The sequence below is a fragment of the Panthera onca genome, chromosome B3, assembly GCF_046562875.1.
Source record: "Panthera onca isolate mPanOnc1 chromosome B3, mPanOnc1 haplotype 2, whole genome shotgun sequence".
Classification (NCBI taxonomy): Eukaryota; Metazoa; Chordata; class Mammalia; order Carnivora; family Felidae; genus Panthera; species Panthera onca.
Window position 1 is genome coordinate 62,304,214 of NC_138344.1, and position 17,518 is coordinate 62,321,731.

At 42.8% G+C, this 17,518-nt stretch overlaps 1 protein-coding gene across 4 annotated transcripts; it reads left to right on the forward strand.

The window, feature by feature from the left end:
• The first annotated feature begins 3,788 nt into the window (after positions 1–3,788).
• Positions 3,789–14,688, forward strand: CCDC32 (coiled-coil domain containing 32). Of its 4 annotated transcripts, none has more exons than XM_060618929.2 (4): positions 3,789–3,894; positions 5,730–5,985; positions 10,591–10,747; positions 13,737–14,688. In XM_060618929.2, the coding sequence occupies exons 2-4, from the start codon at positions 5,742–5,744 to the stop codon at positions 13,873–13,875; spliced, it is 540 nt and encodes a 179-aa protein (XP_060474912.1). In that variant the 5' UTR covers positions 3,789–3,894; positions 5,730–5,741; the 3' UTR covers positions 13,876–14,688. The 4 variants fall into 4 exon arrangements, with proteins under 4 accessions (XP_060474912.1, XP_060474913.1, XP_060474914.1 ...); XM_060618930.2 differs by having other exon boundaries at positions 3,791–3,894; positions 5,735–5,985; XM_060618931.3 differs by lacking the exon at positions 3,789–3,894 and adding an exon at positions 3,964–4,438.
• Positions 14,689–17,518: the final 2,830 nt, after the last annotated feature.

Genomic DNA, 17,518 nt, shown 5'->3' on the forward strand with positions numbered 1-17,518 from the left:
TACAGAGGTAAAAAAGACATGGTTCCTGATCTTAATGAAGGCCTATGCTGGTCAAGCATCATACAAATAAAAAACATATTTGTGCTAGGTTATGCTGCAGTTAATGCAGGGTCTGAGATAGAGGGATGCGACTGCCCTCATGTGGCTTCCCAGTATGAAGAGTCCTTGGGAAGTGGCAGATCACCATGGCTTTTGCAAGTCCAGGATCTGGTTTTGATTTATTCATCACACACACTAATTAAACTCAGGGGACATCAGTGAATCTGTAAGGGTACCAATATGTTAATTTACAACTGTAACCTTAACTTAGAAAATGTATTCTATTTCATACCGGTGACTATTTATGCCTACTGTTAAAGGCACTCTTATGCTTGTTCAAGATATCTGAGAGGTCACATTTGAAATAAAAAAATTTGTTTGTGAGCAGAAAACCAGAGAAAAGGGCATAAATGAGTCGAAAGGTCATGGAGTAGCTTGATGAAGTACCCGTAAACCTAGGACAGTGAACTTTTCTATGAATCAGATGCTTCCAGATTAGGTCTTCAATTCTGGTGGCAGTTGAAGGACTCTGGGGATCCCTCACTGGTAGACTTGGCTCTGGGCCCCCTACTTATTCCTTATAAATAAACACTGAAAAAAATCTTGCCTATTATTTGCTCCTTTGCTTCCTAATCTTCTTGCTTTCCACTTCCCTCTGTTTGCATATGCTCTCTAAGGATGGTTATAAATATGAGCAATGGAGTTCCTCATAGTTCCCTTTTACATGATGGTAGTTATTACCACCATAGCCACTTTGGCTTTGGACACATCTAGAGACTTTATCCTCAGCCAAGTTATGTCTACCGATGGTTGGCTGATGTCTTTTCTCACTTGATTCTTTGAGAGAGAGTAACGGGCCCTGGGAATTGGGGGTGGATAGGTGGGGGGAGGAAGGGTTGCATCTCAGCAAATTGATAATCCCTGAAAGATATCGAAAGTCATCTTCTTTTAAAAAGCCTTCCTTACACACTCCCATGGCACTCTCTCCTTTATGTACACCGGCCACACTTCTGTCATATCTTCTGTAACTCTTTGCTGTTATTTGTAAAATTGTCTGCCCCCATGGCACACCCTCCTATACTTAGCTATAAAGACCTGTTGGACCCCTACCAACTCTTACTTATTTTGAATTCCCGCTTAACACAATGCCTGGAACACAACAGGGGCTTGATGTCTATTGACAAATTGAATAAGAAAAAGCTTCATCCTTAGCCTCTGCAATCAGATAACACAAAGAAATAAAAGACATCCAAATCGGCCAGGAGGAGGTCAAACTTTCACTCTTTGCAGATGACACGATACTCTATATGGAAAACCCAAAAGATTCCACCAAAAAACTGCTAGAACTGATTCATGAATTCAGCAAAGTTGCAGGATATAAAATTAATGCACAGAAATTGGTTGCATTCCTATACACCAACAATGAAGTGACAGAAAGAGAAATCAAGGAATCGATCCCATTTACAGTTGCACCAAAAACCATTAAATACCTAGGAATAAATCTAACCAAAGAGGTGAAAAATCTATACACTGAAAACTATAGAAAGCTGATGAAAGAAATTGAAGAAGACACAAAGAAATGGTAAAAGATTCCATGCTCCTGGATAGGAAGAACAAATATTGTTAAAATGTCGATGCTACCCAAAGCAATCTACATATTCAATGCGATCCCTATCAAAGTAACACCAGCATTCTTCACAGAGCTAGAACAAAGAATCCTAAAATTTGTATAGAACCAGAAAAGACCCTGAATAGCCAAAGCAATCTTGAAAAAGAAAACCCAAGCAGGAGGCATCACAATCCCAGACTTCAAGCTATACTACAAAGCTGTAATCATCAAGACAGTATAGTACTGGCAGAAGAACAGACACTCAGATCAAGGGAATAGAATAGAGAACCCAGAAATGGACCCACAAATGTATGGGCAACTAATCTTTGACAAAGCAGGAAAGAATATCCAACGGAATAAAGACAGTCTTTTCAAAAAGTGCTGCTGGGAAAACTGGACAGTGACATGCAGATAAATGAACCTGGACCACTTTCTTACACCATACACAAAAATAAACTCAAAGTGGATGAAAGACCTCAGTGTAAGACAGGAAGCCGTCAAAATCCTCCAGGAGAAAGCAGGCAAAAACCTCTTTGATCTTGCCTGCAGCAATTTCTTACTCAACACGTCTCTGGAGGCAAGGGAAACAAAAGCAAAAATGAACTACTGGGACCTCATCAAAATAAAAAGCTTCTGCACAGCGAAGGAAACAATCAGCAAAACTAAAAGGCAGCTGACAGAATGGGAGAAGATATTTGCAAATGACATATCAGATAAAGGGTTAGTATCCAAAATCTACAAAGAACTTATCAAACTCAACACCCAAAAAACAATCCAGTGAAGAAATGGGCAAAAGACATGTATAGCCACTTCTCCAAAGAAGACATCCAGATGGCCAACCGACACATGAAAAAATGCTCAACATCACTCATCAGGGAAATACAAATCAAAACCACAATAAGATACCACCTTACACCTGTCAGAATGGCTAACATTAAGAACTCAGGCAACAACAGATGTTGGCGAGGATGTGGAGAAAGAGGACCTCTTTTGTGTTGTTGGTGGGAATGCAAGCTGGTGCAGCTACTCTGGAAAACAGTATGGAGGTTCCTCAAAAAACTAAAAATAGAACTACCCTATGACCCAGCAATTGCACTACTAGGCATTTATCCACGGGATACAGGTGTGCTGTCTCGAAGGGACACATGCGCCCCCATGTTTATAGCAGTACTATCAACAATAGCCAAAGTATGGAACGAGCCCAAATGTCCATCGATGGATGAATGGATAAAGCAGATGTGGTATATATATATATACAATGGAGTATTACTCAGCAATCAAAAAGAATGAAATCTTGCCATTTGCAACTGCGTGGATGGAACTGGAGGGTACTATGCTAAGTGAAATTAGTCAGTCAGAGAAAGACAAAAATCATATGACTTCATTCATATGAGGGCTTTAAGAGACAAAACAGATGAACATATAAGGGAAGGGAAACAAAAATAATATAAAAACAGGGAGGGGGACAAAACAAAAGAGACTCATAAATATGGAGAACAAACTGAGGGTTGCTGGAGGGTTTGTGGGAGGGGGGATGGGCTAAATGGGTAAGGGGCATTAAGGAATCTACTGAAATCAGTGCTTCACTATATACTAAATAATTTGGATGTAGATTTTAAAACATAAAAAATAAAGTTAAAATGTGAAAAAAATAAATAAAACGTTAAAAAAATTTTTACAAGAAAAAAAAAGAAAAAGCTTCATAACTTGGCTAATAGGGCCTGGGTCTCCTGTGAGAATAAGGAAAGTAGTCGCCTCCATTCCCATCTGAGCTGCTGAAGTACTTTAATTTGGGTAGCAAAGGGCTGCAATTTTCACAGACAAAACACCAACCCAGAGAATTGCCGAGGAGGTGAATTTCCTCAGGGAACCAAGAAAACTCAAAAGGCCTCGGCAACTGGGCTTCCCCTATCCGAGAAGGTGATGGCGGAAGGCGCTGTCCGCGCGCCAGGAATGCTCAGATGCGCGTGGAATCTACCTGCCCCAGGGAAGTTGGAGCCAAGGCCAAGTGACTGCCCTATATCCCGGCAACAAGTCCCGCCTACCTCTTTCTCTCACTCGGCCCCTCACTTCCTCACTTAGCCGAGCTCCCCTCAACCAATCGACGCACAGAACATCGTCAGGTTGGGCGGTGGTTGGAGGGCTCCCGGATCCATCACTCGGAGACTCCGCCCCCCCCATTTCTTCACAGCCTTCAGCGACGGAACTGAGCCGAGCGTTTGTGGGCTGCTGGGCAGGCGGTTGTGGTAGGTGAAGAGGGGCAGGGGTACCTACCGTTTTAGATCCATGGTCCGGTCCTATCCCGGGATACCACAGAGGAGCTTCGGGGCCTGACTCGTATTGCCCAGCCAGTTCTTGAGGTCAGAGTGACGGAGGCCCGGGTCTGGACACTGGCATTGCCGGCTCTGTTCTGGACTTCCTAGAGAGAAGGGGGGAGGACTGGGGCTCCGGTGCGAGCAAAGTTTTGGTCTGGGTGGGTTCAAGCGACTTCGGGATGGGAGTGGAGGTTCACTGGGACCCCGGCATCAATTTATCCAGAGCCTCTGTGACATTTCTGCCCCTTTTACTTCTGGGCCCTTGCGCTGGCTGGGCTCTCTCCTGGAATTATTTAGACCTTACCCCAGGCAGCCTTCCTAATCTCAAAGGTCCTTCCTGAAGGAGGGTGTCAGCCCAGGCTGTAAGACTAGATAGTTATGAAAGCCCCAGCAGCGAGGTATTGGATAAGAACATGGATTTTGGAGCAGCAGAGGTGTGGTTTCCAATCAAGGAATCACCATAGATGTCAGTAAGGTACCCTAGACTTTTGTTATCCTTCTGATCCTCAGTTTCTTCATCTGTAAACTGATGGAAATGCCTCTTCCAGTGTTTCTGACTATTAAAATAAGAACTTATAAAATAAGGTATATAGTCCAGTTTCTACATGTAATGAGCACATGGGGCTTTGCATATGACATTACTCTCTGACACTATTTTCCAAACAGCATTTTTATTATCCTCATGTCTATGGAACTGTGCAAGGCCTTTAGTTCATGTCCTACTGAAAACAGAATTTAATTGGCTGAGGACAGAGTGGTTGCATTTTGGAGATCTTTGGAGCAAAGTGCAGAATATTTGTCTCCACTGGAAATGTCCTAGACATTTCTTTGTGTGTGTGCGTATGTGTGTGTTAAAACACACATAATGTAAAAGGGCCCATTTTAACTGTTTAAAAAAATTATTTTTTAAAAAAATTATTTATTTACTTATTTAGGGAAAGGGAGAGTGAGAGGGGAGGAGGGAGAGAGACCAAATAGTCTCCATGCTCAGAGTGGAGCCCGACTTGGGGCTCAATCCCACGACTGTGAGATGGTGACCTGAGCTGAAATCAAGAGTTGGACACTTCACTGAGTGAGCCACCCAGTGCCCCTAAAATTTGTAAATTTTTATTTTTAGAGAGTGTGAGTGGGGGAGAGGGGCAGAGGGAGAGAGAATTCCAAGCAGGCTTTGTGCTGTCAGCTCTGAGCCCAATGGGAGGCTTGATCCCATGACTCTGGGATCAGGGACCTGAGCTGAAACGAAGAGCCAGACACTCCACTGACTGAGCCACCCAGGCGCCCCTCATTTTAACCATTTTTAGATGTACAATTCAGTGGCACTCACATGGGTGTGCAACCATCATGATTATCCATCTCTAGAACTTCCCACTGAAACTCTGTACCCATTAAACGTAACTCCCATTTCCCCCTCCCCCAACCCCCTGGCCACCACCATTCTCTTTTCTGTCTCTATGGATTTGACTGCACTAGGTACTTCTTACAAGTGGAATCACTTGATATTTGTCCTTTTGTGTCTGGCTTGAGAAATTTCATTTTTAAAAACAAACTTTATTATGAAAACAACTGGAATGCCGAGCCAGAAGAGGAACCCAATTGCCCTTTTGTCATCTTTATATCTATAACATAGGAATCTAATAAAAGACATTTTAAGTTTAGAGAAACTTCTTAAAAGCCTATTACCTTCCTTCAGTAGGGAAACAAATATCTCAGTACTGCATACTTATACTGTATCCTTAGAGCCAGTCCTTACAGTTCTGTTTTTCCAGCTCAGATTCCAAATGAAAATGTTTGAGAGCGTTGACTCTACAGCTACAAAATCTGGCCCTGATCTTTGGGCTGAAATCTGTTCCTGTCTGCCTAATCCTGATCAAGAAGATGGTGCCAACAATGCCTTTTCAGACTCCTTTATGGATTCTTACCCTGCAGGCACAGGCCAGAGGGAGGCCCCAGATTTTGCTGATCAGCCAGCTACAAAGCCTTGGGCTCCCTTGCAGGATTCAGAAGTGTATTTAGCATCTCTAGGTGAGTTAAATTACTTTATGTTTTTAATCATAAGCTGGTAGTTTTAAGGAAGCATGTTAAAGTTACATCAAACCTGTTTTTTTAACATGTATTTTTCTAATGTGTATTTATTTTTGAGAGAGAGAGGGAGACAGAGTGAGAGCAGGGGAGGGGCAGAGAGAGAGAGGGAGACACAGAATCCAAAGCAGGCTCCTGACTGTGGGCTGTCAGCATAGATCCCGACACGGGACTTGGGCTCGAACTCACAGACTGCGAGATCCTGACATGAACCGAAGTCAGATGTTTTGACTGAGTGAGCCACCCAGGCGCCCCTCAAACCTGGTTTCTAATCTTAATTATTATTATTATCATTTTGTATTATTATTTTATTTATTTATTTTTATTTATTTTAATGTTTACTTTTGAGAGAGAGAGAGACACAGAGTGTGAGCAGGGGAGGGGCAGAGAGAGAGAGAGAGAGAGAGAGAGAGAGAGAATCTGAAGCAAGCTCCAGGCTCTGAGCCATCAGCACACAGCCCTATCTGGAACTCAAACTCACAAACCGTGAGATCGTGACCTGAGCCGAAGTCGCTTAACCAACTGACCCACCCAGGTGCCCATTATCATAATTTTTTAATGTTTATTTATTTTTGAGAGAGAGACAGTGTGAGTAGGAGGAGGGACAGAGAAAGAGGAGAGAGAGAATCCCAAGCAGGCTCCGTGTTGTCAGCACTGTGCCGGACACAGGGCTCAATCTCATGAACTGTGAGATCATGACCTGAGCTGAAATCAAGAGTCAGCCGCTTAACTGACTGAGCCACCCAGTTTTCCCCCTTAATTAGTATTATTTTTAGTCCTCACCACATGTATTTGTCAGATATAATTCTAGGGGGTTTCAGGTTGGTTGTTGGGAAGGAGCACCCTTTTCCTTGTATATCCCTTAAAACTGTCTTTTTTTTTTTTTTTTTTTTAATTTATTTTTAACGTTTATTTATTTTTGAGACAGAGAGACAGAGCATGAACGGGGGAGGGTCAGAGAGAGAGGGAGACACAGAATCTGAAACAGGCTCCAGGCTCCGAGCGGTCAGCACAGAGCCCGACGCGGGGCTCGAACCCACGGACCGTGAGATCGTGACCTGAGCCGAAGTCAGCCACTCAACCGACTGAGCCACCCAGGCGCCCCTCCTTAAAACTGTCTTTGTTACCTCCTGCCTCCGACTGTATCATCTGAATTCTCCTTCATTTCTTGCCATTCTGTACAATCCTCTTGCCTACTATTGGTGGCCCATATATTCAGATAACTCAAAAGTGTCAAACATTATGCCATCCTGAAAGAAAAGGGCATGGCCCCAGAGCTGCATTTGGATTTCTGATGAAACTATTATATTGAAAAATTGTTGTACTAAAAAACTGTTGTATTAAATAGGTTGATTGTTGGAATGGGACCATGTTGACATAAAATTCATTCTACCTCTTGTTAGTTGTTTAATTTTGAAAATATTTCCTGAATACATCTCTGTCCTGTGGCCTTAAGTATTAATATTTAGAGAGACTCCAAATACAGGAAAGAGATTCAGATTGTCCCATGCAAGGGGACAGAAAAATATCAGTCTAGGGCAGTGACTGCTTTAGAATTGTGGTATCCTTTTATTATTAAACACCCATGAGACTCATCTATGTGTCACAAAACCAAACCTAGGAATAATTATTTAAGAAAGGAAAGGCAATTCAGGAAGAAGCTTTTGAGGAAGGACAGAAAGAAGAGTCAGAATAGAGTTTACAGGATCTGTAAGAAAAAGATATGAGAGAAACACAAGAGGAATGATGGATAATAAGAAATATAAGGGTGTAATGTGAAATTTATCGGGAAGCCACCAACATTAGGATAGTAATACTTGCAGCCTGCAGCCCTGGCCAAGGTTGTTGACAATTGTGTTCTTTTTTTTTTTTTTTTTCGAGATAGAGGGCACAAGTGAGTGAGGGCAGAGAGAGAGAGAGAGAAGGAGAGGGAGAATCCTATCAGGGGCAAAGAGAGAGGGAGAGAGAAAGGGGCTCACCCGGGCTCATGTTTTACCCAAAGCCAGACTCGAGCTCACCTGATGTTGGACTCAAACTCACGAACTATGAGATCATGACCTGAGCCGAAGTCACAGGCTTAACGACTGAGTCACCCAGGCACCCCTCTTTTTTTTTTTTTCAATGTTTATTTATTTATTATGAGAAAGAGAGAGTGGGGAAGGGGCAGAGAGAGAGGGAGAGAGAGCCTGACATAGGGCTCGATCCTACAAATTGTGAGATTGTGGCCTGAGCTGAAATCAAGAGTCAGATGCTTAACTGACTGAGCCACCCAGGCGTCCCACACAATTTTGTTCAGTGGTAGTCAGAATGATGATAAGGAGAAGAAGCAATCATCTGAGAAAGCTGGAGAACCACATCCTGCAGCTTGTTGGTACTCTGTGCCCAGGAGATGTAAGAAACTTTAATGGATTTGGTGATGATTTGATTGGTCAGGACTGGTTTTGGAAGTTAAAACTCCACTGATCTTTTCTAAAATCAGTTAAGAAGATGATTAAAGGGTTCCTGGCTGGCTCAGTCGGTAGAGCATGGGACTTTTGATCTGGGGGATTGTAAGTTTGGGCCCCATGTTGAGTGTAGAGAATACTTAAAAATAAAATCTTAAAAAAAAAAAGATGATTAAAATTTCATTCTCTGAGGAAGACAGGAGCCATTTCTGTGCCTATGGCACAGTCTGGGAGACATTGGCAGGCAGACTTGGAGTATGCAGTGTATCTATTTCTACCTGCCCAACTTAGATCACAACCGATTAGGGACGCAGCACACTCAGAGAGGGGAAGACTTTGCCAGCCCAAAAGAGTACCTTCCACCTTGAGAACCAAGGCCAGATAATACATTGTTTTTATTGCCAAATAAACCTATATCAAAAAGAATCCACTAAGAGCACCAATTATAAAACCTTAGCCAGCTCATGGGGCACCTGGGTGGCTCAGTCAGTTAAGCGACTGACTACAGCTCAGTTCATGATCTCATGGTTTGTGACTTTGAGCCCCACGTCGGGCTCTGTACAGACAGCTCAGAACCTGGAGCCTGCTTTGGAATCTGTGTCTCCCTCTCTCTCTGCCCCTCCCCCACTCACACCCTGTCTGTCTGTCTGTCTGTCTCTCTCAAAAATAAATAAATATTTTTTTAAAAAGTATTAAAAAAAAAAAACTTAGCCAGCTCAGTGTGAGATCTACATAATTCTTTTCACATCCTCAAGGAGGCAAAAACTCTTCAAATATTTAACTTTTATCAATTGCAGGTTTTTTACATGGGCGAGCTCTTGGTGCTAACTTGCAGCAACAAAAGGTGGTTATTGCTTTGATCTGTGGATGGCAGATGATGTGGCCTGTTTAGAAATGAAAACAGAGGTGCCTGGGTGGTTCAGTTGGTTAAGTGACCAACTCTTGATTTCAGCTCAGGTCGCGATCTCACAGTTTGTGAGATAGAGCCCTGCATCAGGCTCTGAGCTGAGCCTGCCTGGGATTCTGTCTCCCTCTCTCTCCCTGCCCCTGCCCTGTTCTCTCTCTCTCTTTCAAAATAAATAAGTAAACATTAAAAAAAAAAAAAAAGTGAAAACAGGGGGCTCCAGACTAGCTTAGTCGGAGGAATATGTAACTCTTGATCTCGGGGTTATAATTTCAAGCCCCACATTGGGTGTAGAGATTATTTAAAATAAATAAATAAAATTTTAAAAAGAAGAAATGAAAACAGGATTACAAATCATAAAGTTTCTGTTTGGGTCTGGGCTTGATATTCCCCACTCCCCCCTCCAAAAGGCCATCATTGACACATTTATTATAGTTGAAGGCAAGACTGAATTAAGGCAGAAGGCAAATGGTGATACTGTTCCTTCTGTTCTTCAGTTGTTCAACAATTACACTTAAAATGCACAGAAGAATAAGTAAACATCTATCATCAGGAAGCCATGTAGACCATTCATTGGAATTAGAAGATGTTTGTTTTTATAAGGTCCCAACATCCAGGCCACAAGTTGAGTAACTGTAAAAAACGTTGGGAGATTTTCTTTTATGAAGAATTTAATCACACATAGAGATCTTCAAGGTCTCTGATTATTGAGTTCCCATCAAGTCAATTTTAGTGTCTAATGAACCATTGGATCTTTCATTATTTTCTCTAATTCTTTCTCCTGAGGTTTGGAAACTACTTCATGTCATTGTAACAAAAAGAAAAACCACTTACTCCTCAGAGAGACTATATTCAAGGAGTTGACACATGTCAAGCCAGGGAAAACAAGTAATTCCTTAGAGAGATACCTGCTGGCTTCTGTGATTTCAAAGAAGACATGCCACTGATTTATTTATGAGAGCCTATGGCTTTTTCCCTTTCTGGGGTTAAATGTTTCTTTGATACAATCCAGAGTTAAGACATTGTGAAGGAAAAAGAAAAATGTACATTTCCCTGTACATGTCCTCAGAAAAAATGAGCTCTTTTGCAGGGAGTGTGAATATACTCATCAGTGAGAGAATTTTTAAGTTGTCATGTTGCATTTTAGATTTAGTTTCATTTTATACTCACTTTCCTTGTTAACTTCTCATCTGTTTTTAGAGAAGAAACTGAGAAGAATCAAAGGTTTAAATCAGGAAGTAACTTCTAAGGACATGCTTCGAACCTTGGCCCAAGCCAAGAAGGAATGCTGGGATCGATTCCTCCAGGAGAAGTTAGCATCAGAGTTCTTTGTGGATGGATTTGATTCTGATGAGAGGTAATTGGTTCTCAGTCCAGTTCCAGGTGACAGTATTTCACTGAGGGCATTTCTCTTTCTCTAAAGAATTCAGGGAGAGTGACATTTGAGTCGAGATATTGGTTAATATCAACATCAGCTTTTCTGAGCTCAAAACTCATCCTTTTTTCAGGTTGCTCTCTTTGCTCTTGGTCCAGTAGCAGATTTTTGATAGTATTTTTGCAAAAAAGCAAATACCCCACCTACATCTTGATCACAGATTGGACAGAATTGAGGATAAAGCATTGTCTTCTTTTCCAAGTATGCAATGTACTTGAGAAAGTAGTAACCAATCATCAACTGGAACAGTATCTTACCTGTAACTCCCTATTGCCTTACAGAGTTTCTATCACCTTGTAGGCATTCAAATTTGTATAGACTGAATTTGTATAGCATGAATTTCCTAAGCATCTACTGTGTGAAGGCACTGTGCTTGATGCTATGGGGCTGGGGGTGCTGGGGCAGAGGGGAGATGTAAAGAAATTTTGGAGATCCCTTTTTTTTCCTTTGGTCCCCACAACTATTTGGAGAGAGATGACAAATATATATAAAGATGAACCTAACAAAATAAGGCAGCATAAGAAAAGAGCCGGGTGAGTGGAAGTGACAGAGCATGCTTTGGGAGTTGAGAGACCACTGAGCTCCCTGTGGGCTCTGGTGTTTGTGCCAGAGAAGAAGGCAGGACTTGAACAGTATCTTCGGGGGGTGGCGGATGCAGAGAGGAGGAGAGGGCATCCTGCCACAAAGAGCTGCATGGTGCCCAACACCCGGGAGAGTTGCTCTGCCACTTACTGGCTGTGTGTCCTTAAGGAAGTAACCTGTGTGTGCCTCAGTTTCCTGCTTTACAGAGCAGGAATAGTAACAGGAATATGTAATAGTAATATGCTTTCCAGGAATAGTAACTCTTACCTCTTGGGTTGTTATGAGGGTTAAATGAGTTACTGTGTATAAAGTGCTTAGAACAGACCTGGCCCCTGGTAAGTACTATATAAGTGTTAGCTATTATCATTGGTCTTGATGGAATTTTAAAGTTCAGCAAGAAATTATTCAAAAAAATGGGTGAGGGAAGTAAAAACCCGAATTTGAAACAAAAGGTCTTAGGGAAACATGACCTAAGTTTGCAACATACCATTAACGTTGATTTTAAAAAGCCCCATGATGTCAGATGAAGCTATGGCTGCTGAAATCATGGACAGTAGGGAAATAAAACTTGATAGTTACATTTTACTTTTTTTTTCCAAGTTTGTTTATTTATTTTTGAGAGAGAGAGAGAGAGAGCGAGCGAGCATGGAAAGGGCAGAGAGACAGAGACAAAGAATCCCAAGCAGGCTCCTCACTGTTAACGAGTAGCCCAATGAACTCATGAGCTGTAAGATCATGACTTGAGCTGAAATCAGATGCTTAACCAGCTGAGCCACCCAGGCGCCCCTACATTTTGCTTTTTAATTTGCAAAGTGCTTTTACTTACATTATCTTAAATATTGCATTGGTGTGCCCTTAGATTCTTCAGAAATCATGTGGCATCTAAAGTCAGGCCAACTACCTACCCTCTGAGGGTTCAGAAAATAAAACACATGTTGCTTTTTTCTGTCTCTAAAGACTCAATCCCGTTGAGCCTTCAACTGCCCCAAACACAAAAGACTTGAAGATGTACACATTCCCAACACACTAATAACTTGGTATTCGATTCTTGCTCCCCTTGACGTTTGCCTCCTCTCCAATTCTGAGAAGAAAAGACAAAATTTTCTCCTATGTGATTCTCAAGTAGGAATTCTTTTTCTCTGAAATCAGATCAGCACCAAGGCTCAAGGTCATGTTTCTGTGTGTTTATCAATACCTAAAATGATATGATGTTCCCTTTTCTATAGAAGCAATTGAAACAATTCTATGAAAAGTGTTATAGATGAAGATTAAATGCCCCTGGAGTACCTTAGTCCCCTGAGCTGTGGGCACTTGTTCCCAAGCTCCATCTGTGGGAACACGTCTTTCTATCAGTGTTAGAACAAGCACACCAGAAATAGATTTGCATTTATTTGCAGACTTCAACATTTATGATTTAAACAGAGGCCATTTTGTAGTGGAATTGTGTGGTTCTTCATGTACGTGAAGGCCAGGTAGGTGACCCTCATCATGGCATGCTTTTGGTGCAGGAGTAATGGGCTGAGAAGTCCTATTGTCTACACCAGGATTCCCCCATTTTAGGTGTCTCAAATCTGCTGGTGATGGCTTTACTTCTTGGCTCCAGACTTTGGGCTATTTAAGAGCATAGAATAAGGTTTATATTATTTGTGGTCATTTGTAGTTTACCATGAGTATCTAATAAGCTTTAGAGTGGAGGATCTTGGGTAATTAAGGAAGGTGGGAGGGGGCACTTCCCCTCTCTGCACAGATGCAAAGGAAAAAAGAGCCCTCTGGCATAGTGGCTATTTCTTTGTGGGAGAAATTGCTGTGCAGATGTTTCCATCTTGAGGACTTGCTATAGGATGAAATAAACAAACAAAAAACCCACAAAAATGGTGCTTAGTGCAACTAAGTGCTGTAAGTATAATCGAGTCTCAGACTGCCTCAGGTATAGGAGATTTCAAGATGCTCCACTAATAATTTGGTATTTATTTGAACGTTTCCTCCCTCTGACAGTTTCTCTCCACTCCAGTTTTGAGGAAGAAAAGACAGGACTGAGACATAAGCTCTTCAGCTATTCTCGTCAAGCCTTCAGAGGCTCTGCATTTGAAGGGGCCTGGTGCTGCTTATAGCCAAAGTGCCCACTAGGGGGTAAATTATGCCGCCGAGCTGCCAGGATGCACAGCTGTCAGAGGAAGATCGGCGGCGTTCTCCCCGTTAGCAGTGAAAAACAATTGTAGGAAGAAATTGGTGGTGGGCGGGAAGGCAGCATTTGAGTAACTGAGATAATCATTAAGTGATTAATCAGCCAGGTCTGATGCGGCCACCCTTTTCTCCTGCTTTCTCCTAGCACCTTGGAACATTTCAAGAGGTGGCTCCAGCCAGATAAAGTAGCCATCAGTACAGAGGAGGTCCAGTATCTGATTCCTCCAGAGTCCCAGGTTGAGAAGCCAGTGGCCGGGGACCAGCCAGCAGCCGCGGAACAGTAAATTGTACACAAGCACGCCAAGCAGCTGTCTTGGGTCCAGAGGGAACAGCGGAGCAGCAAGGAGAAATCTAAGGAGGGAGGGTAGCCCACGCTCCCACTCAACAAAGCAAACAGCTGTGGGCCCCTGAGGACTGGCTTGGGGCTGGCATGTGTGACTGTCCTGGATAAAGTGACTGACCCAGCACATGCTGGATCAAAATACCGCTTTCCTCTGTGTCTCACACCTTGCCTGAGCCCTGTTGCTACAGGTGAGAAGTCTGCTAAGAATCTAGTGAAGGAGCAAGTATGAAAGTATTTGGAGAAACTGATATCCTTGTATAGAATATATAAGCTCAGTGAGCCATATTTTTGCTTGCCTTTTCTGGATGTTCCTACCTGTATCCCAAGTATTTCTTTGGTTAATTGTCAGTGGTAAGTGAGGCCAAGGAGAATCAAATCTGCCTCCTTGGATCCACACCCCATGTGGGGCTCCTCTAAGTTTGTAATAAATATAGAGACTTTAGGAAAAGAGGCCGCACTTTTCCTTTGTCTGATTTGTTCCTTGTGGAGAAAAGGGACAACAGTGTGACAACTTGAGTGTTTGTGTGTATATGTATATTTTTTTATTTCATGCATGGTTTCTCCCCTAACTTCCTCTTGCACTTAAAAAGGGCCAAGCTTCAAATTAGACTTGTAAATTTGGTGTTGGTATTTGACACCCCTTCTGAATAGTTCCAAGCTTCTTGTGGCAGCTTTCCTGGCTGAGCCTGTGCTTCCCTGTTTATAGTGTTCATGTTCAGTCCGTGTTGTCTACATAAAGCTTTTCTGATGAGAATAGCTGTGTGTGTGGTGCTTTTGAACTGCTTCTCTCCCAGAGAGATGCTCCCAGTTAGTGGGGAGGTAAAGACAAGTATTTGACAATGCAGGAGACCTGAGAAACTTTGCAGCCTTCTATTTTTGACATGAGCCCTCTGACAAGCCAAACCTCACCTCGGTGCTCTTAGGGTAGGATTCTGTGGCCAGATTTCTGCAGCTCTGACTCCATGGAGCTTCTTCCCGGGTAACAGGTTTCAATGATGGAACAGAGTGACCATAAAAATCTTCAGAAAACATGTGGTCATATCTAAATCAAGTATTTGCGCTGTCAAAGGATGGGAATCAACCAGATAATTCCATGTATTTGCTGAATTATATGAATTTAGGGGGAGGTGGCAATTTCCAGATATATTTTCCTTTTTTAAAATTGATAATGGGGGCACCTGGGTGGCCCAGTTGGTTGAGTGTCTCTTAATTTGGGCTGAGGCTGTGATCCCAGGGTGGTGGGATCAAGCCCTAGGTCTCTCTGTGCCCCCCTCCCCACCTCTAAAAATTAAAAGAAAAATTTGATTAATGGTATTAGCTTTATTCCTACTGCTTTTTAAAAAATGTTTACTTATTTTTGAGAGAGAGAGAGCGTGAGCAGGGGAGGGGCAGAGAGAGAGGGAGACAGAGAATCTGAAGCAGGCTCAGAGCTGTCAGCGCAGAGCCCGATGTGGGGCTAGAACTCAAGAACTGTGAGCTCATTATCTGAGCCAAAGTTGGACGCTTAACCGACTGAGCCACCCAGGTGCCCTCTACTGCTTTTTATTTTTATTTATTTTTAAATTTTTTTATTTTTTCCTCTACTGCTTTTTAATAGTAGGATACCTTTGACATAGAGAGCGACCGTCTGTGGTCCCCAAACACTTTGGGGAAGGCAGACACTGACAGTCACCTGGCCCTGGACTGAGCTTGCAAGTTTCTGTCTCTGCCTGGGGTTCAGGTGCTGGACCACACTTCCTACGGGGCCATCTGATGGCTCTCATTGGATAGATTTTTTTTTTTTTTTGAAGACTGAGTTTTCTTCTCCCTTCATGATAAACAAAAATGACTCTTTCTCAAATAACAACAATTTAAGAAAAAAGCAATAAGGTCCCAAAAACACCCTCCTAAAGAGCAGTCAATCATCAGACAGAGAATGTATCTGCACCAGAAAATAGTGTTTTTGTAGTTCAGTCAAGATTCCAGCTTTGCCTTTTCCCTACCTCCCATTTCCTAAGAAACAGAAATTTTAGTATGAGAAGGTGGGAAACTGAGTTAGAGGAACTGAAATGGAGTTAGAGGAACTGCAGAACTGGAAGGCTTTTAGCCCCACGTGAAAATCTGGGTGAGGTATGGGACGAAAGTCCTAGATCTTCAGCTGCCTGCTCACTTAACTCTTTAAAAAATTTTTTTACATTTATTTATTTTTGAGAGACAGAGCACAAGCGGGGAAGGGGCAGAGAGAGAAGGAGACACAGAATCTGAATCAGGCTCCAGGCTCTGAGCAAGCATTTAGCACAGAGCCCGACAAGGGGCTCAAACCCACGAACCATGAGATCATGACCTGAGCCGAAGTCAGTCACTTAACCAACTGAGCCACCCAGGCGCCCCTCACTTAACTCTTTAATAGAGGCAGATTTCCACAGAAGGGAGTTCAGCGAGTTGCAACTATGGTTTCTTTTCTTCTTCTTCTTTTTTTTTTAATTTTATTTTTGAAAGAATGAAAGCACAAGTGGGGGAGGGGCCAAGGATCCAAAGTGGGCTCCTCGCTGACAGCAGTGAGCCCAATGCAGGGCTTAAACTCAGGAGCCATGAGATTACAACCTGAGCCAAAGTTGGGCTCTCAACCAGCTGAGCCACCCAGGTGCCCCACAACTATGGTTTAGAGGAGGTGACAACCTGAGTGATGGCTCTTAAAAGAAGTGAAGCACAATTTACCAAAAAATTTAAGTTTTTATTTATTTGTAATCTCTACACCCTATGTGGGGCTCAAACCCACGAACCCAAGTTCATCCTCCAACTGAGGACGCTCCTCCAGCTGAGCCAGCCAGGCACCCCATAGTGAAACCAAATTTGATACTAGCTTCCAAAGCTAGTTTTTTAATATAGACTTAACTTAGACTATTAAAATGGTACTAAATTTGAATCTAAGAGTCTCAGGTGCTATCTTTGTCTTGTGGCTTACTGTGTGATCACAAGTCAAATGATCTCTTTATATTCCAATTTTCTTTCAGAAATTGGACTAAATGTAGGAAAAATTCTACTGGCCAGAAACGCTGATCTTTTTTCTTTGACCCTGGAAATTTCCAAGGAACTCCAGTTAGCACTTCCTCAAATCAGATTTGAGTTGAGAGGGCTCCCTAAGTGAAACAGAGCAAACGGAGCAATATTTAATGCTAAACCACAGAGCCAAGGGAGGACAACTTTTGCCAATAGGGCAAAGCAGAAATGATGTGGCATACCCAAAGAAGGTTGGGTTAGAGCCAGGGAGGAAAGGTAAGTGACTGCCACACTGTTCTCTCCTGCCACATGGCACGCTCATCACCCAGGGCTTTGGTAGGATCAGGGCTGGAATGGCACAGGCTTGCATCCAGTACCTGTTCCAGAAATAGGCTCTGGATGTAGGGACAGCAAGTAAACAAACATCCCACCAGCTGTTGCTGAGGTGTGCCTCTCCCAGGCAGGCCTGCCCACCAGGACTGTTGCTGGAAAAGGGAAAACGCCCTGGGGCCACTCCCTGGCCCTGCCTTGGAGTGGCTCCCCAAGATTAAGAAAAGCTCCAGCCACATGAAACAGGCAATATTTTCCTGAAAATTCCAAACCAT

Bases quoted from the DNA above. Each gene is read 5' to 3' on its own strand.
- CCDC32 (XM_060618928.3), top strand. The intron at 5,986-10,590 runs GTGAGTTAAATT...ATCTGTTTTTAG, and splicing joins AGTGTATTTAGCATCTCTAG to AGAAGAAACTGAGAAGAATC. The intron at 10,748-13,736 runs GTAATTGGTTCT...GCTTTCTCCTAG, and splicing joins GGATTTGATTCTGATGAGAG to CACCTTGGAACATTTCAAGA.